This window comes from Cyphellophora attinorum (assembly GCF_001299255.1).
Source record: "Cyphellophora attinorum strain CBS 131958 chromosome Unknown Contig6, whole genome shotgun sequence".
NCBI lineage: Eukaryota > Fungi > Ascomycota > Eurotiomycetes > Chaetothyriales > Cyphellophoraceae > Cyphellophora > Cyphellophora attinorum.
In genome coordinates this window covers 534,160-553,023 of record NW_017253234.1, presented here as the reverse complement: position 1 = coordinate 553,023, position 18,864 = coordinate 534,160, and the positions used below count along the sequence as shown (strand labels likewise).

Sequence of the window (18,864 nt, the reverse complement as noted above, 5' to 3'; positions counted from 1 at the left end):
GGGCGGCCTCCTCGGTAGTCAGCATCCAACTCCAGCTGCAGATGCCACAATTATAGAGACATATCATCGTCGCTCGCGGCAGGCGAGATCTATCCGTCGACGCCTCGGTCCCTGTTTGTGCATAGTACTTACAAACTTGATCGCACCTCATCGAAACGGGAGAGGTACCACCAACCATGCCTTGAAAATCGGTGGGGGATTTCTTGTGGCCCCTACGGTGAGCGACGATGTCCTGCGGCTAAGCCGACGAAGAAGCCAATCGGCTATCCTTGTCAGACTCAAGCCATGACCCACGCTGTGCCTAAGGCACCCAACAGCAAATCATCAACGGCCGACTTGCACCATCCTCGACTCCATTCGCAGTGCTGAAGGCCGAGATGGCCCACGAGAAAACCCCGCCTCTCTGCATTGCGCTTGCACACCGCCATCTCACAACTCCAGAGCATGTCAACTCTTCCTGCTGTGCTGCTTCTCTGTCGGTGTCTTTCCTCCATTCCGCCTTCCCAGAGCTCTCTTTCGCTCAGATACGCTGTCGACAGAAGTCCTCGACACCCATCAATCTTTGTCGAGGGATCTGAGAGGCTGGCCTAAGCAACGAGTCAAGATGGCGGGCATTGGCCTCACACAAGAGGAACTTGCTTACGATATCGAGTCGAGGAATTCGCAGTACTATCGGAACAATGTATGGCAGATGCCAATGACACAAGCGTCCACACAGAATGGTCCTCGACCGACGGTCGCGCCGATCCAAACACATGGCCACGGCTTGACACAAACTCCAACAGCAGAGCACCCGATGATGGAGACATGGAGGTATGGGCATCAACACCAACAATCGCCGCAACAGCACCAGTCGCAGCCTTCAACCTCTTACGCCACAATCACATCAAAACCAACATCAACATCCACATCAACTCCATCAGTCGCAATCACAGCCGTCAGTGTCGCATACTCTCGAGTACAATACATCGCCGGTTTATGAAATACCATATAACAATGTTTACTCTGCACTGCCTATGGGGACTGCCTCGCTGTCAATGTTGCCGGTAACCCAAACTCAGATCATGCCGATGGACCAGCGTACTTGACAATGGGTGCAGGAATTGAGGGCATGCCGCAGAACTGGGCTGAACTTTCGAGCGAACTGATCCATTATTCCACAACTGATGTCGGACTTGCTGTCTCTCCCTATCAACAACATACTGGGTCGCCGACCGGCTCCCATCTCGAGGTCTTATCGCAGCCGAGTTCAGGAGACGAGGCAGGCTGGACAATGGTAGACTCGGCACGCCATTCTTTCGAGTACAATGGACCGCAGTATTTCGTTGACCCAAATCACACCATCCACAACAGAACTCTTTCAGAATCGTCTTACTCAGATCTCGAGCCTCAGCAAGGCACATTCATGTCGAATCTCGACATGGGCCCGTCCCAAACCGTCTATTCTCCCACCACACTTTCAGATAGCGACTACGAGTATACACATAGCCACGGTCACCGCTTGTCAATAGACCATGGACATGGTCCAATGCCAGGAATGGACCATTCAGCAATGTCCCAGCCAATCGCTATACCTTCCCATGACGCGTCATCGCCAGCTCGGTCGCCGGGCTCGCAAGGTTCTGCTGGCTCTCCTGGCCGTAAGGCTCAGCGCAAGAGTCTCATCGCAGCCAAAGGCACTGACAAAGTCACGAAGAGAAATTCGCAGGGAAGCAAAGGCGAAGGCGAAAAGCGTGTCGGCAGGAGAAAGGGGCCTCTTCGACCAGAGCAGAGGCAACAGGCTAGCGAGATCCGGAAGCTCCGTGCCTGCCTTCGATGTAAGTTCTTGAAGAAGACTTGTGACAAGGGCGACCCCTGTTCAGGTTGTCGGCCATCACACGCTCGGCTATGGCAAGTGCCCTGCACCCGGATCGACATCAAGGATATTGGCTTCTTCCTCAAGGACTGGAAGTTCGACTATGAACGACACATCTCGCTCGGCTTCTCAGTCGGCAATATCAAGGGCTTCTCAGACACAGAGAAGACACTCTACGTTACTCACGGCTATGGTCACATCCTTCCCGTCACTGCCCGTGAAGTGTATGTTCGGGACGAGAAGTGCTTGAAGATGGATTGGATAGAAGCCAACCGCGCTCCCAGCGGATACGAGATCTCTACCGCCAAGTTGTCAGCTGGTATGGAGGGTATCTCAACTACGATGCTGTCCGACTACCTCGATCGGCATATCGATGGCTCCGGGACATTCGAGAAGTTCGTTGATGATTACTTTGAGGGCACACCTTTCCTATCGCAGATGCTCAAGACAGCATATCGGTTCTACGTTCGTACTGGGGACAAAGTCATCAAGAAGTCTCTGAAGCTGATGCTGGCGTACACCCTTACCCTACACATCACCATGGTGGAAGGACTGCCGTCAGAAGAGCCCTTCATCGGCAAGATCGAAGAGGAGACCTCGAGATTCTACGGCAAGACCATGGCACCCGTCATGATCAATTTCCAGATCAAGTGTGCAATGGCAGATATGTGGCGTGAGCTGCACAAAGACGTTCTTGAAGAGCTGTCTTCTCTATACTCAAGCGTGTACAGTGGGGACAAGCTCAAAAACTGGCCAAGGATCTTCATCCTAGCTTCGGTGCTGCTGGCGGTCTGGGAGTGCATGCAGTTTGATTGTCACTATCGCGTACCAGACAACGCTGCCGTCGAGAAGTTCTGCAATGACATGGAGGACAAGCCTGTTGGCGTCATCATCGGTCTGTTCCAGGCCATCTCCCAGAAGCTACCTGCCCTCATCGATTGGGACACTAGCAAGCATCATGGCCTCCTGAACTCCGACAAAGATGTCTGCAGTACCTTGACTGAAGTTCGTGAACACGTCGCTCAGTATGGTAAGCATTGTCCTGCTCCCTGAATCTTGTCACCTTCTAACATATCACAGAAGACTACCTGCGCGGCAGACAGGACTCCAAGTTCGACCGCAAGGATTTCGACTCCCTTTCCAACAAATTTCTATCACGACTTGTCATTCGCGCAAACTAAGCACCTTCGTTGGAAAATACAACGTATGCGGCATGAGTATATATATAAATTACGACTAGACGGCCCAAAACCACGAAAATTTGACGCTTCATGCTGATATGTTGTGTCGACATCAGCACTTTCATCTTAACGGATCACGAATCTTACGGGAAAAGGAGCATGAGGCCTCATGATCAATGCATTTGAATTATAACGCAGCGATCTCGTTTCCAGCAAGCGCCACATTGGTTTGTTTTGTTGTGTTTTTCGGGGGAAATGTGGAGGCGGCATCTGGGTGTTAGGCGGGACTTCAGCAGAGCTGACGACCGCGTGGGAGGGATGGGTTGGTTGACGATACCTCAGCTTGTCGTATGCTCGGGTTGGCTCATGCCTGGAATGTGCCGGGCGAAGCGCTTTGAGAGCGTGCTCACGAAGCAAGTCGGAGATACATAGGCGATCGTAGACAAGCGACGATGGTCTCGCTATGATCTTCGAAATCTACTTCATTCTCTCAGTATTACCTTCATTAGCTTCGCTCGTTGCCTTGACTCAGCTCTCCGTCACAGTGGCAGCTTGTCCTGCAGTGGATGAGATGCACGCTCGGCTGAATTTGCAAGGAAGTTTCGCTGTTTGATTCGTTGGACGGAAAGCGTATCCTGTGCGGTTGCCTCGTTCTGTTTCTGACAATATCAAACTTGGCAGGCATGTGGATCGATCAAGACCGACTACATCTGACACGAAGCGGCCTTCGCTCTTTCCCGTCCTCTCCCATCTTCAACATCGTCTGACTCCGCTCCCAAGGACCATCACTTTCGTGTTTCCGATCGGTCCTCGAACATTCTTCCGCCAGCACGTGCTCGAGTCTGCCTGCTATCGCTACATCCGCCACAATCTTTCTGAACGCTATACCCATCCATAGACAACAATCCACAAAACATCAGGACTGTTTGCTACAAGTGTAGCAGGTCTGCTTCTTCGGTCAGCATCACTTCTAACATTTCCTCGTCACTCATGCACAGAAGCTTGGGCCTTTACTCAGCTGCCTTCCTGGTGAAGTTCGGATAAAGCCAAGCACAGTGAGAAGTCTTCACTACCTACCTGGGGGTTGGTAACATCAGCGCAACACCGTCTCGAAGCGTCTTTCACCTGAAGCCACATCACTACACTGATCTATCTATATAAACGCAACCGCCCACTCCCGACCACCAACAACTCTCGAACACCACAACATCTCGTCGAATCACGGAGTTCGGGACCGACCACAGGAAACACCAGTAACTCTAAGGGATCATCGCGACACTCCCATTTCAGACAGTAGCGTTCATCGTCATCAACATGCCTTCTGCCACACCCGAGGTCGAGCCGCGACTCCTTGTTGTCGCCAACCGTCTGCCAGTAACAGTCAAGAAGTCTTCAGACGGCAAATATGAGTACGCAATGTCCGCGGGCGGTCTTGTGTCAGCATTCGCCGGTCTGGCTATGTCAATGAAGTTCTTGTGGTACGGCACACCTGGCATGGAGATTCCAGATGAAGACATCGAAACAGTCACGAAGGGAGTCCGGGAACAGGACGACCGATTTGACTGCGTGCCAATCTTTATGTCCAACGAAATCGCGGACAAACACTACAACGGTTTCTCAAACAGCATAATGTGGCCTCTATTCCACTATCATCCAGGCGAGATCACCTTCGATGAAGACGCTTGGGAAGCATACTCAGAAGCGAACCGCATTTTCGCCAAGCAGATTGCCGGTCAGGTACAGGATGGCGACTTGATCTGGGTCCAGGATTACCATCTGATGCTTCTACCTCAGATGCTCCGAGAAGAGATCGGCACATCCAAGTCGAATGTGAAGATCGGATTCTTCTTGCATACACCATTTCCATCGAGCGAAGTATACCGGATACTTCCTGTCAGGAATGAGGTCCTTCTCGGTATCCTCCACTGTGACCTGATCGGCTTCCACACATACGACTATGCTCGACACTTCCTGAGCAGCTGTTCGCGCATTCTCAATCTGACCACAACTCCCAACGGCGTCGAGTTCAACGGCCGCTCCGTCAGCGTAGGTGCGTACCCGATTGGCATCGATCCGCAGAAGTTTCTCCAAGGTCTACAGAAAGAGAGCGTCAAGAAGCGAATAGCAACGCTCGAAGAGAAATTCAAGGGCGTCAAGCTCATCGTTGGAGTCGACCGATTAGACTACATCAAGGGCGTCCCGCAGAAGCTTCACGCACTGGAGGTCTTCCTAACTGATCATCCTGAATGGGTCGGAAAAGTCGTCCTTGTCCAAGTCGCGGTGCCAAGTCGACAAGACGTCGAAGAGTACCAGAACCTACGCGCAGTCGTCAATGAGCTCGTCGGCCGAATCAATGGCAAGTTCGGTACTATCGAATTCATGCCTATTCACTTTATGCACAAGTCGGTCAACTTCGACGAATTGTGTGCGCTTTACGCCGTGTCAGATGTCTGCTTGGTTACATCGACGAGAGATGGCATGAATCTTGTCTCGTTCGAATACATCGCCACTCAAGCCAAGCGAAATGGCGTGCTCGTGCTGTCAGAATTCGCGGGCGCAGCACAGAGTCTGAATGGCAGCGTCTCAGTAAACCCTTGGAATACGGACGAGCTCGCTCATGCACTACAGGACGCTGTCACCATGAGTCCAGAGGTGCGAAGCCAGAACTACGCCAAATTGAGCAAGTACGTCAATAAGTACACCAGGTATGTATACTTATTTACAGTCATCTGTCCTCCTACTGACGGGTTCCAGCGCTTTCTGGGGTATGTCATTCGTTGACGAGCTAAAGAGAATCTCCGCACACGGAGAGAGGAAGCTCAAGCTTCGGAGAGCCTCTCTTGCAAAGTCGATGACATCGCTGAAAGATGTGAAGCCGGTCTCGGACCAGCCACGTAGTCCGCCAAAGAATGGAGAGGTCAATGGCAAGCATGCCGATTCGACCTCAAAGACGGATCAAGGCGACTATTTCCGAAAGGACTTCTCAATGTAAATTGAGATGGGGAGTAAGATCCATAGACCAGCTTCACGACGATTATGACCGTTCAGGGATTGACAGCAGGGAGTTCTGCTGATGGTACGGAATTCTCAGGAGACATAGTGGTACTCTCTCCTAGGTAGTAGGCATGGCGCCAGGCTAGAGAAATGGCCATCCATTTGTATCACTTCTCGAAGTTCTCTTGTACAAGATCCTGTGATGAGCACGCGTCTGGACCCTCGTCGTAGCCTCGCTATATTCAAGGCCTTCGGTCCTTCTGCAAAGAAAGCCCATCGAACGCTGATGATCTCTCGAGACCAGGTGCGCTCATTCTCACGCTATCTGTTGACCGAGTCGACACTCGCTTATCTGACCTCGAGGCAATTCCCCTGTACTTGCAATCGCGGTGCGTTCGTCCACCGCGGTCAGATCAATGCACCCAAGTGCCCCTCAAGCTCCCACAGCAACAGCACCTCCGGCGCCAGACCTCCCGTCCGTGTGTACAACTCCTCCAAAATACTTGCCTTCACACTCCCGACCTTCTTCCCTGCCACCCCTTCCTTCTCTGCTCTCCTCCTCTCAGCAACCCCCTCCACCTTTCCTCCAACCCCTCGCCCCAAGCACTCACAACCTGCCTTACCACAAACCGTACCCTCACCCGCTTACTCGTCTTCCCATCCCCTCCCCTCCTCCTCCCAATCAACCTGTTCCTCCTGTCCTCCCTTAGCTTCTCCCACTTGACCCCCTTCATCTCCCGCTTCACCTCCATCCGCGCCTCCTGCTCATGCGGAAAGAACCTCGTATACCGAATCACGTCCCCAACACGTAACAGATCGAAGGGGTCGTGCACGAGGTCGGTGTGTGTGGTGGGAAAGGTCTTGCGCAGGTGTTTTTGGAGGTAGGAGGTGGTGCGGGTTGCGTGGGCGGTGCGGGCGTGGATGGCGGTTATGGTTGCGGTGTGGATTTGGGGGGAAGAGTGGTTGTCGATAGGGCGGGGGTGGAGAGGAGGGGGTTGGTGTAGGCGTTTTGGGAGAGGAGGGTTGGTGGGTCGAGGGAGGATGCGGAGTTTGGTACTGGTGGTGAGGGTGCTGCTAGTGGTGGTTCTGTGGCTGCAGCAGCCGAGGCTGCTTCTACGTTGGTCGTGGCACAGGTGGCGGGTGAGGAGCTGAGGTGTCGAGCAGTCTGCTGCGTGCGAACGCTGACGGATGGACGCCGTATGGATAGTTGGCGCAGTTGTCTGGTTGCAGTGCTTGTAGGGGAAGGTGCGATCCGGGACTGTTGTGCTGTCCGCTGGGCGCAGGTGCGGCACATCGATGTGAGCAACGAGGTGGACTTCATCTTGAGTTTCTTGGGAATCGTGCAAGAGCACACTTGGGAGAAGGTAATGTAAGTCTAGGCGTGATTGACATACAATTCGAAAGCTCATAAATTCGAGGTCTCGCCAGATATTGTACGAGGCTGTCACTCAGCCTCGCCCTTTCCCAAGGAGGATTTCTAGGAGAGTTTTGAGGCACGCGACCGGGACCACTCTGAGGCCATTGACTCAATGATTCGCTCGTGCGCTACCTAACATGATGCGCTTGTCTATGTCGCCGTCCATGCACTTTTTGAAGGACCGAGCCTTGACGCCTTCGCTCCATATGCAGATTGAAGAGTCCACCCTTGCGCTCCTACGATGCCCAGACATCTTTGCCCTCGCCTTCGATCCAATGACCCAAATCGTTCACATTGCTGTCCCATTCCTTCAAGCGCACTCTCATACCTTCGATTTGGCTTCGCTCTAGCACCTTTGGTTGCACCCAGTTGATCTTCGCGATACCAGCTACTTGATCAATCTTGCCGCGGAGAAGACCAAGACTTAATGCTTTCATGATAAGATGCTCGATCTCGTTCGGCTTGACGTGTGTTTCTTGGCTGATGGTGTCGAAGGACATGGCTCGATCGTGTGGTGGTCTCTTGAAGACAAGCTCTGTGAGGGCAGCAAGCGAAATCTTCTGATAAAGAAATTGCTTGTTCTCAGCAAGCTGGCGGTCTTCATTGAGGTGGTTGGACAGTCGGTCGAAGGCGGTCAGATCTCCTCTGTTGAAGGCGAACAGCAGATCTCGGAGCATGATTTGACGTGTGGTGGCTTCAGCACATCCAGAATTGGGTGTAATAGCAGTTCTCCGAAGTTGTAGATGTCGTCCGACACTAGAGCTGCTATGCAAAGATTGTATGCTCGATACTGCTGCTCCTTTGGTGTCAGATCTGTATCTAAGGAGACGCAAGCAAGGTACAGCAGCGAATTCCGGTAGTAGGATGTATAGTCGCATTTATTGCTGAAGTATTCGGCATTGACTCGGTAGAAGGATGCGTTGACAGTGTTGTCGATGAAGTTGAACTTGTCAAGTTTCTTTTGCGCCTCGTCTAGTGCCGCTCGGGCCTTGGTCGTCTCATCCGTGTCGAGGTATACACTCGCTAGTTCTGTTGTGGCGTACACATGTGCCTCCTCTGACTCTGGCTTGTCCACCCGCTTGACCAACGCCTCGAGGAAATCTCTCCTTCCGTCATCTTCTGCGTAGGGTCAGTCAATGTTGCCGTCGTGGCTGGGATGGTCGAACCTACCTGAGATCTCTTTGGAGGCACTGAGGGCTAGTCTGACCAGCTTCAGTTGGTTGATCTTGTCCGCGAAAGTAAGGATGAAGTTCTTGTAGATGGCTAATCGCTGATTCTTGCTCTCTGGTGTCTGGAAGAAGTCCAGGAGGTGATCCGTCAACTGATGCCATAGTTTTCGTTCCCAAAGGTCTTCGAATGTGAGATACAAGTGTTGACTGTCTGCAGGAGCCTCGTCTCGCTGTTCGGCGAGGAAATTCGAGATGACCTCCGGATCCACAGCTTTTGACATGTTTGCCAGTCTCTCGAATGGATGCAGGCGAGGGAATAGAAGACCGGTGGGAGAGGATATGTGCTGGATATTAGAAGGATAATTGAAGATGCGCAGGCAAGCGAAGAACGCGACTGCGGTTCCGCCGTTGCCAAGGCCGATCTGGAGCTTCCCCAAAGTGACATATCGATGTTCACTGTCCCTGTCTTGACCTTACTGCTGCTTCTACATGGTCTGATCATACGCCTCACGCGGTCTCAAAGGGCGACACAGGCCGCACCCGCCACGATGCAGACCAGCCAGGCATCGACATGCGCTGTGCGCACTGCCCGAGCCGCCGTCAAACCCCATGTCCAACGCCGAAACCTCCAGGACATAGCTATTACACGGACTGGAAAGCCGATCATTCGAGTTCAAGGCGGACGGTCCGCGCTTGGAGGAAACACTGCAACAGTTTTCGGGGCGACAGGCTTTCTGGGCCGGTATGTCGTGAACAGGTTGGCGAGAAAAGGATGTCAGGTTGTCATTCCCTACCGTGAAGAGATGGGAAAGAGGCATTTGAAGGTCACGGGAGATCTCGGTCGAGTCACATTCATCGAGTACGATTTGAGGAATACCCAATCGATCGAGGAGAGCGTACGGCACTCAGACATGGTTTTCAACTTGGCTGGAAAGCACTATCCAACCAAGAACTTCAGCTTGTACGATGTGAACGTGGAAGGTACCGAGAGGATAGCGGAGGCAGTCGCGAAATACGACGTCGATCGATTCATTCAGGTCTCATCATACAACGCAGACGTCAACTCGACATCAGAATTCTTCAGGACTAAGGTAGGCTGTTTGGAACTTCGGTTCAGGACAACAGAACTGACGTGTCGTAGGGCGAGGCCGAGAAGGTGGCAAGGACGCTCTTCCCTGAGACGACGATCGTACGTCCGGCACCGTGCTTCGGATTCGAGGACCGTCTGCTGCACAGACTGGCTGGTACCACGAATGTCTTCACAGTCAATCATATGCAAGAACGATTCTCGCCTCTTCATGTGAGTCCTGCAGTCACGAACAGCGGAAGTATTACTGACCACTATAGGCAATTGATTTCGGTGCTGCTCTGGAGAAGATTGCCTTCGACGATACCACAGCCGGTGAGACATACGAGTTGTTCGGACCAACAGAATACAGCATGGCCGAAATTGCAGCTCTGGTCGACAAGGAAATCCTAAAGGAGCGCAGACACATCAACCTGCCAAAGCGGATATTGAAGCCAGTCGCATACTACCTCAATAGGCTCTTGTGGTTCCCAGTTCCCATCACAGCAGATCAGCTGGAGCAAGAATCGCTAGACCAACATATCGACAAATCAGCCAAGACCATCAAAGATCTGGGCATTGAGCCGGCTGAGCTGTCGGAGCTTACTTATCACTACCTGCAGGACTACCGTGGGAGCAGTTTCTACGATTTGCCGCCAGCCACTGCTAAGGAGGCGCGGGACGAGAAGAAGTTCTTGCATGTTCTGGACGATCAGTGATAGATCGGCACATGAAATGAGATGGTGGTCGACCAGCATATGGTCATTGTAGATAGCCGGCCACCGGGGCCGCATGTGGTCTTGAACGAATGCCAAACTGCTGATTCATATGATGATCGTGTCACACAGGTCGCATGTGCTTGCCTTGCTCTTAGCTCATTCCCCTTTAGCACCTCGTCAGTAACCTATTGCCAAGAGAGCCCGATCTTAGCCCTTAGCATTCGAAGTATTCGCAGTCTCACGGCCGGCTCTGTAACGGCATAGCTCAACGCAACCGCCCTCCGAATACAGGCCGTTGGATTCCACCTTGCGCCCAGCAAAATGACTAGGCGACGGACAGAATCTTCCTCCAGCAATCCCTGCGAAATCGATGTTGCGTAACTCGAGTCGATAGCAAAAACAGACCACCACATCCCGAAGCCTGTTGTCGGATAATCCACAAAAAGGAAATCGTCAAGAGCAGGGTTTGAACCTACGCCTCCGAAGAGATATGATAACATGATATAGCAGAGCAAAGCAAACCGCGAGAGCAGTGAGCAGCACCCAGTTCAAGTCATACGCCTTGACCACTCGGCCATCTTGACTTGATTCATGATTCATGCGAACGCAGAGATTCGGTCCCAGCTTGAAGCCGGGCCTGGAAAATGCGAATGAGATTTTTTGTGTGTCTCATTCGTTGACATTTTAGCGTAAAATCAGCTCTATGGAATATATGAAGAGACAATGGTCTCGGGGCTGACTGAGAGGACGGTGGGGGCGCTCGCGAGGAACGGGTTGAGCTCAAGCGCCAGGTGCTATGGGCCAGGAGAAGGCCAATAATGTAGTCCTCCCGCGCCCGGCCACCTGAAGTCGAGCCCACCCACAAGCACCAGCACTCACATTCAACAGCGTGAAACGTAAAGTATCTTGCAATCACATCTATACTATCCAAGAATAGTATTCAAGAGTAGGACTTCTGACTACAAGCAGAAGCAGCTAACAAAACTCACAAATGGTGCTTTGCGGCCAAGTCGCGAATTGATCCGAGTCCGGAGATAGATCAAGCCGCCATGGAACAACTGCTTCGAGTGCTTCCAAGCACCTGCAGTAGGGCTCGTAAAATGCATTGGCCCACACAGGCAACTGCCCAAACGCAGTGGCTCGGCCGAAGCACTCCTCCCCTCCGAATAGCATACTCGTTTGTGCCCTAACAAACCCAAACAGTGGGCCCCTTCCTACGTCCACCACTCGCAGACCTCGCTCGGGCTCCCGGACTCTCGATAAAGTCCACGGCCGCCAGGCACCCTGGATCGAACTCGCGAAATCTGCTGGACTCGGGGTTTAGTGGTTCGTCCTGCTGGCTTGGGGCCTTGGAAACTGATCTGCCTGTACCTGAGCGGGCTGAGCCTGCAGAGCTTCCGTCCGCAGTGGTCCTTCGACACGCGTGTTTTCTAGGTTACGCTCTCAGATTCGCGAACCCGACCCGGGGACGAGGTTCGTTCGTATTTCCGAGTAAGTCAATGAATGCGAGGCAGCAGCGATCTTTTTACGAGCTTTTACTTAAGGATGCGCTCGCCCTGCCTCAACCATCAGGTAATCATTCCAAACACTCACATGATTCTCTAATCTACGAAGCCATAAAACGCTTGGTAGCTCGCAACAGCACACTCAGCCACCTGGCCAAGCAACATCACTATCATAACACAAAGATGTTGTATATGGTCCTGACCCCAGCATTCATGCGACCACAATTACAAGTCGCAAAACCTCAATGGAAGCCAATGCTCCAAACAATACCCGAATCAACACCCATCGAGGTGCCTCACAAGCCGGCTTGACAACAATAGCCTGGCATGCCTATCTTCACAAAACCACAACACTTTAAGACAACGATGACCTGGAGTCTCCTACGCCTGGCTATATCAGAGCGACATCTTCAGCCGAGCTGAATGAGAAACAACTTCAACAAAAGTTCATCAATATGGTTTCACTATCAACAAATGCAAATTGTCAACACGAGCAAACCAATATCTCTCATCAACGATCCTCATTGCTAAATCGGCAGCATCTCGGACCTAGTCGCTGCCATTGTGAGCAGGCGGGTTCAGGGTGGTTGTTCGTAAGGCATTTCGAGGATGACTAGATGGAGGACAAAATGGTGTCTCAGCGACGTCGGGAAGGGTTACGGGAAAGCCGGCTAGGGTTTCTGGAGAGGACGAGCCACAACTCGGGCATCGGAAGCAACGACGGCTTCGTCAACGGAGTCGGTTCGGAGTACCAGTAGTCGTGGCCATTGCGGTCAGCCTGGGAAACGACTTGAGTCTGCTGACGAAGCAGCCGTACTGCCTTCTTTTGGTCGGAATCTGTGGACCTTCAGCTCCTACATCAGGAACTAGGAAGAAGCCATGTTGGAGGGAGAAGACAGAGCCTAGAGCTCCTTGACGAACTACATTTCATAGCTGTTCACAAAATCAAGATGAAGACGTCGATTTACATCAAAACACATACTCTTCCGGTTCCCATTGCATTTCGCCTCAGTCAGTGAGTGTTCTCATCATGCGCAGCGTCGCAACTTCTTAGTGACGGCGTGCTGCCTGAGTCCCGAGTAAGAAGTGCCAGACCCTTGTCGCCATGTTGTCAAATTCTTGCATGTTGGCTGTACGTACGCTGCCTAGCGAGGCCACCAGCGTACAGCCCCTGCAACCAACGAAGCAGATCTCGCAATGCTATCTCCGAATCTGCTGCGACTTCCTGTTTGGGGCATTCCAAATGCCGATCGTCAGGATCACAGATACGCGTGTTGCTGGACGCTCAGCTTCGGCAAGCTCACAATTGCTATGCAGCAGGGTGAGGGCTGTGTTTATTATGTTCGAAAATGTCGACAGGCGTGCCGTCAGTGTAGTCTTTGGTGGGTAGCACAGTTGTGGGCTTCGGCGGAGGGTCCCAAACCATTGCCGGTTGACTAGACTGATGCTAGACCGGTTGACCCGATACTGTTGAGACCGGTTGACATGAATGCAGACCGGATGACACGATGTTCACAGCTCGGATTGAGCACCCTTGCACGCTCCCTGTTCCTCTCTCTCAACTCTGGTCTTCTTTCCGAGGCCTTTTCACGACCACGCACTGTGAGACGCCCCTTTGGAGCGGAAGAGGTTAGGTTTCGGTAGCATGGTGGGTTGGGCTCATTTGGTGAGAATATATTTGTAGGTGCACGCTGAGTAGTAAGCGTAGCCCAAAACAAACAACGGCGTCATCGCTGGTATGGTGTCCAGAAGACGCGCCGAACCTCGGACCTCCTCGGCAATCTATCAGCATACCAGTACCATATACTCGGCCCTGTCCTTACGAGGCCAGCTCCTCCCTAATCCAAGCCCGGATTGCGCCCTCGGTTGACTTCTCCCCCAGCGCATCCAGCTTATCCTCGTCATACGGCGCCAACACTGGCATGATATGCGTCTCCTTCTCCCCGACTACCAGCTTGACCGCATCATCACCTCGCCTCTTACCCCCTGCCATTCCCTTCCTATACTTCTCCGACCAGTCGATGATCGAGTCCAGCAAACTCTCCTCACCACCTGCCGTGCACAAAATCTCCCCACATTTCGTGCCTTTCCACCACGACTCGTCTGCGTGCGCGGGACAGATGTACATGTCGTCTTCGAAACCAGACTTACCGCCGTTGTAGGCCGTGAGCCAGGCATCGGCAGTGGATTCATTGAAGGTATCCCTATATTGGAAGCGCTTGATGGAGGCGTAGCGTGCGCTTGAGCTAGAGATGAAGGGGTTGATAAGAATTGCGCTTTTGAGCGACTGACCACCTTCCAGTTGCAGGGGCTTGACGATCGCACTGTCGGGATGTGGGTGGGCGGAGATGTGGCTCAGGATGGCCAGGACGATTGCGCCGCCAGCGGAGTCGCCCGTAAGAAGAGTGTTGGCTGGTCTGACCTGAGGGAGCGAGAACATGTAGCGCAAGCCTTCCACGCACTCTGAAAGTGCTTGTGGGTAGATCGCCTCCGGAGAGAGGGTATATGCAACACAGAAGAGAGCGAGCTTGCCGTCGGACCAATTCACCATCTTGTAGAGCATCTTGAGATGGCCTTCCGAGCCCGGAATCACATAACCCCCGCCATGGACGTAAAGACTGAAGTACTTGGCCTTCCGGGGATCGCCAATCCAGAACCCAGATGCCTTGGTGTCGGGGATTGGTACAATCGGTGCTTCGAGATGATTTTGGGCGCACAGTGAGCGCCAGGCATCCAGGAATGGTGGAACGATCAGTTGCAACTGCGACGGTGACAGATCGCCGAGGAGGGAGCGTACACCCGCATTTCCAACATGCTCGAAGAATGAAGGCGATGTTGAGTAGAGGGGAGCAGTGACGGCCGCATAGCCCAGCTTGCAGAGGACTAGAACGAGCTGGAAGGGTAGCAGGAGTCCATCCGTGACCTTTCCCATACCGATGCTGTTGCCCGGGGTGGCCACTGTTGATGACGATGGTGATGTGGTAGGGTCATGGTGAATTTTGTACCTCTCTTTGGATGTGCTTGAAATCTTCAGAGCGTGCTTGGATGCTCAGCACGTGGGCAGCTGAACGGCCGAGATGTCGGATCCGTCTCGGCGCTCCACATTTCGATGCACTGCCTGAATGCAGCCAATAAAATATGCTTCACGGATGGTTCTCGATGAAGTACGACTTCCAAGTTCGTAGGATTTCGGCAGCCCGACAGAGTATATGGGCGTGTGTTGTGCCAGGTGTCTGGCCAGCGGGGCAAGACTGCAGCTGCTTCTTGGTGCTACGAGGGAGCCATGCGTGCTTCTACAGTGTTCATGCGAATCGCTGCACTCTGCTATACAGTGACGACGCCCGGCCATATAGTCAGTCCATGACCTCGAACATAAGACACGGACTGCTGACTCTAGGTATAGCAAATGGGTCTTGCGACGGTATTCCCGAAGCTCGATAGGCTGTCGATCGCAACCGATGAGGACATCATCATGAAACAAGCATCGATTAGTTGCTGGTGGGCAGTTGCGACCTACCTGTGCGTTCTCGGTGAGTGCCTTGCCCACGGCGAGTCACGACTCTGAACGCTGTCACAGCTATGCTCAACCTCAAGTGGTCCGGCTCACGAGGGATCGTTGGCAAAGAAGAACATGCTGCTATGCTGCTGAGCAGTTCGCACATACTCCTCAACGGAGTTCTGTTCTCGAAAGTCGGCGCTGTGGGTGCAGCAACGATGCTCTGCACAGCGTCTGCTTCAAGCCTGGTGGGATATATACTGTACCTCGGCCGGCGATGATGGAGCTGGAAAAGGAAGAAGACGTATCAGACGCTCCTGCAGCTGAACACGATGGAGTTGGAAAGTGCCAGCCTGAAGGACTTTCAGATCGATCTCGAAGGGGCAAAAAATAGAGTGTTTAGGTAAGCATTTAAGCTCGATGGTTCGTCATTAAGCCCCCAATTTGCATTTACTAGGGGCCACAACCAACCCAGTGACTTCAAGACCTATTCTCAAGAGATTGCTCTCGATTTCTCTACGACTCTTCGACGATCTCTCTGCTCCGAATTTTCGCATCATCATCGCCTGCGTCACCTCTGCTCGAAGAAGTTGGCCCAGATGCGGAACCTCCGCGTTTGCCCTGGCAGGTGTGAAGACAGCCAGGCGCCATGGACGAACTTAGGGAGCAGCCAGCGGCAACCAATGCGCCGAGCACATATCGTGCGGTGAAACGAAAGGCGCGAATGATATCTATGTAAGGATCCTCCGTGCAAGCAGGTGCAGTGATTGTATCCGGGTGTTGATGGCTCCGCGGTATTGCTTTGTCAAGCAGATCCTGAGCAGCGGGTGGATGTCAGTCCTCATGCTCAGTCCATTCAACATCTCGCTATCAATGTCATGCCGGGCACTGCAGCACCCGTACTGCTATCAGGCGTTGCGGTCCTGTACCGCTTAGATGCTGACTGGGCTGATAGTTGTCTTGAATGCCGTCGCAGGAAGATCAGATGCGACAAGCAATATCCGTGTGCACCTTGCAAAAGGTTCTCCCGAGAGTGCCTGTACTTAGCACCAGCAATGGAAATGATGGCGCGACAGCGGACAGACGCGGCTAGCACTGCTCAAAGGGATCAAGCAACAATAGATTGTGCTCTTGATGAAGTCGCTGCAGCGTCGCGGTCGACTAACACGGATCTGGCCTCGTTGCCGCTCCTAGCTCTTGATCCCTCGGAATTGGACCCCTTACGATACGCGGACACCGCAACCCCCAATGATTACGAACGCTATCTCGAACCAACAGCACCGGGAGGCATAAGTCTCTCGCATGGCGAGACTGAAGATCCCGAGCTGGACTTAGGCGTCAATGTTGGCAAGATGTGGATGACGGATAGGATTGGCGGACTGTGTAAGTAGTATCTGCCGTCCTCGGACATGACCAACTGACAGGATAGTACGTCCGCACATGCCCAAAGAGGTCTGTCGGTCTTTACACCTATCTGTGTGCTGCGCCCTTACCGATGTCTTAGATTGATCGAATGCTGGCGAACCCTGCCTTCGACAGGCGAACGGAAGCAGAGAAAGCTCACGCTCTCGCACCTCTGACAGACGCAGGCAGCAATTTCTTGGGACCAAGGATCAACTATCTTGAGCCTCGTCTACTGACCTACGATCCTAATAATGCGGGTCTTTTCAGACACTCTTACATGGATGTGCTCCCCACAAAGGCGACCGCCGATACTCTTGTTGAACGTTACCGCGATGCCGTCCACCAAATCACGCCCATCATGCATTGGCCAATCTTCCTATCTCAGTACGATGTGTTCTGGCGAACAGTGAGTACCGGGTTCGAACCGCCGAGTGGCCTGTCTGCACTGGTGTTCTCGGTCTTCTTCGCGGCAGCGGCGTCGATTGCAGGAGAGAGCGAAGACCACCCAAATCAGCAGTCGAGACTAGCTGCCCGAAACGCACTACAGGCTGTTACAGAGCAAGCCCTTGCTAGTGCAAGATTGCTTCATGCAACACGGCTAGAAGTGCTGCAGGCATTAGTGATCTACTTGATACCATGCTTTGGAATTCAGACCTCCCGGGCACACGTGGGTTTGCTTGCTCTGGCCATCACCCTGGCCGAAAGCCAGGGCCTGCATAAAGACCTTGCTCTATCACCAGACTCACAGCAGCCTGAACGTCAAGTTCGAAGACTGATTTGGTTTCACCTTAGCGCGCTCGATTTGCGGGCGTGCTACGGTCACTGTGCTCGGATGCGCATCACTAAGGAGGACTACGACACCAAGATGCCCGATACCAATGGATCAGACAGTGGTTTACTTGGCGCAGGAGGTGCCTTCGGTTGGAGCTCGATGACTTTCGCGAGGATCCGATTTGAATGTGTCGAGATGGCTAAGATCGTCTGGCACGACCGGGCGTCCTTGGAACGCAGGGAAGTGACCATAACCGATTGTCTGGGCAAGATTGAAGCATTCCGGACGCGTCTGGAGCGACATCATGGCAGGCATCTCGATACAACGTTGCCAATACAGAAGTACACTCGCCTGATGATGAATACTATGGTCCAGAATCTGTACGTAATGATCACATTCCGTTTCCTGAGACAGTACGGCCAGAAGGTCCCTGATCGGCTGCGCCAACTGACCATACACGCTGCTGTCATCTCAATGGAGAGCGCAATGATGTTGGAGCGATCTCCTGATCTAGCCATGTGGCGATGGCATAATGGGTGCTATCAGCAATGGCAGATTGCCTTTCTCCTGCTTTCGCACATCGTCAGAACACCAGATCAGCCACAAGCGAATCGCATCTGGGATATCATCAACTATGTCTTTGAGATCGAACCATCCCTGTCGCCTGCTGTCAAGATTAGGAGCATAATGACCACTGTCCGGCACCGCGTCACGGCATATCAGGATGCTCGCAAGATTCGGACGACCACGGAGTTCGACGATAAGCACGATCTACCACAGCGCATCATCAACGAAGTGCCTCTCGGGGTTGTAGTGCCTGCACTGATCAGTGCTTCATCTCGGCCAGACGCTGGCAGGTCGGATGATGGGGAGCATTTCAAAGGTTCAAGTCTTCCCTTCGACACAGGTTTTCATCACTTAATGCCACATGTGATCGGACACGACGCACTCGGCTCTCAGGCTTCTTTACCATTGGCATTCAACCAGAACTTTGCTGACGCCTTGCCACAATACAACCGTTCAACAGATCGCGCAGGCGAGCCACAGGGGTTTTCAGACAAAGATCTTGAGATGGCGGACATCGATTGGGATGAGTGGGACCGGCTGTTCCCTCCTGATGCGAATCCGGATTTCTGAGATGCCCAGATGAATTCAGCCTAGAGCTCGCACGATAGTCCCGCTACAACTCGCAACATCTTGCGGTAATAAGACTTGTAGCTACTAGTACCATGACTTGGACTGATGAGCATTGCGGCTCATGCTCGCCATGGGGTTGAGTCAGGTGG

At 52.9% G+C, this 18,864-nt stretch overlaps 7 protein-coding genes across 7 annotated transcripts; 5 read left to right on the top strand and 2 right to left on the bottom strand.

Moving 5' to 3' along the window:
• Positions 1–604: 604 nt before the first annotated feature.
• AB675_1934 (uncharacterized protein) lies at positions 605–982 on the top strand (the record flags this gene model as incomplete). Its single annotated transcript, XM_018141862.1, has 1 exon — positions 605–982. One exon carries the CDS (start codon positions 605–607, stop codon positions 980–982), a length of 378 nt encoding a protein of 125 aa, XP_018002748.1.
• Positions 983–1,090: 108 nt separating this feature from the next.
• On the top strand, positions 1,091–3,036 carry AB675_1933 (uncharacterized protein; the record flags this gene model as incomplete). Its single annotated transcript, XM_018141861.1, has 2 exons — positions 1,091–2,885; positions 2,936–3,036. 2 exons carry the CDS (start codon positions 1,091–1,093, stop codon positions 3,034–3,036), a joined length of 1,896 nt encoding a protein of 631 aa, XP_018002839.1.
• Positions 3,037–4,350: 1,314 nt separating this feature from the next.
• Positions 4,351–6,028, top strand: AB675_1932 (Alpha,alpha-trehalose-phosphate synthase [UDP-forming] 1; the record flags this gene model as incomplete). Its single annotated transcript, XM_018141860.1, has 2 exons — positions 4,351–5,741; positions 5,791–6,028. The coding sequence occupies 2 exons, from the start codon at positions 4,351–4,353 to the stop codon at positions 6,026–6,028; spliced, it is 1,629 nt and encodes a 542-aa protein (XP_018003013.1).
• A 511-nt stretch (positions 6,029–6,539) lies between these two features.
• On the bottom strand, positions 6,540–8,897 carry AB675_1931 (putative 26S proteasome regulatory subunit rpn9; the record flags this gene model as incomplete). The annotated part of the gene is made up of 4 exons (XM_018141859.1): positions 6,540–7,116; positions 7,688–8,045; positions 8,108–8,566; positions 8,618–8,897. The coding sequence occupies 4 exons, from the start codon at positions 8,895–8,897 to the stop codon at positions 6,540–6,542; spliced, it is 1,674 nt and encodes a 557-aa protein (XP_018002759.1).
• Positions 8,898–9,164: 267 nt separating this feature from the next.
• Positions 9,165–10,216, top strand: AB675_1930 (NADH-ubiquinone oxido 40 kDa subunit, mitochondrial; the record flags this gene model as incomplete). Its single annotated transcript, XM_018141858.1, has 4 exons — positions 9,165–9,707; positions 9,758–9,916; positions 9,964–10,140; positions 10,178–10,216. The coding sequence occupies 4 exons, from the start codon at positions 9,165–9,167 to the stop codon at positions 10,214–10,216; spliced, it is 918 nt and encodes a 305-aa protein (XP_018002855.1).
• A 3,509-nt stretch (positions 10,217–13,725) lies between these two features.
• AB675_1929 (Monoterpene epsilon-lactone hydrolase) lies at positions 13,726–14,838 on the bottom strand (the record flags this gene model as incomplete). The annotated part of the gene is made up of 1 exon (XM_018141856.1): positions 13,726–14,838. One exon carries the CDS (start codon positions 14,836–14,838, stop codon positions 13,726–13,728), a length of 1,113 nt encoding a protein of 370 aa, XP_018002691.1.
• A 1,619-nt stretch (positions 14,839–16,457) lies between these two features.
• Positions 16,458–18,715, top strand: AB675_1928 (putative transcriptional regulatory protein; the record flags this gene model as incomplete). The annotated part of the gene is made up of 3 exons (XM_018141855.1): positions 16,458–16,785; positions 16,832–16,854; positions 16,907–18,715. The coding sequence occupies 3 exons, from the start codon at positions 16,458–16,460 to the stop codon at positions 18,713–18,715; spliced, it is 2,160 nt and encodes a 719-aa protein (XP_018003010.1).
• Positions 18,716–18,864: the final 149 nt, after the last annotated feature.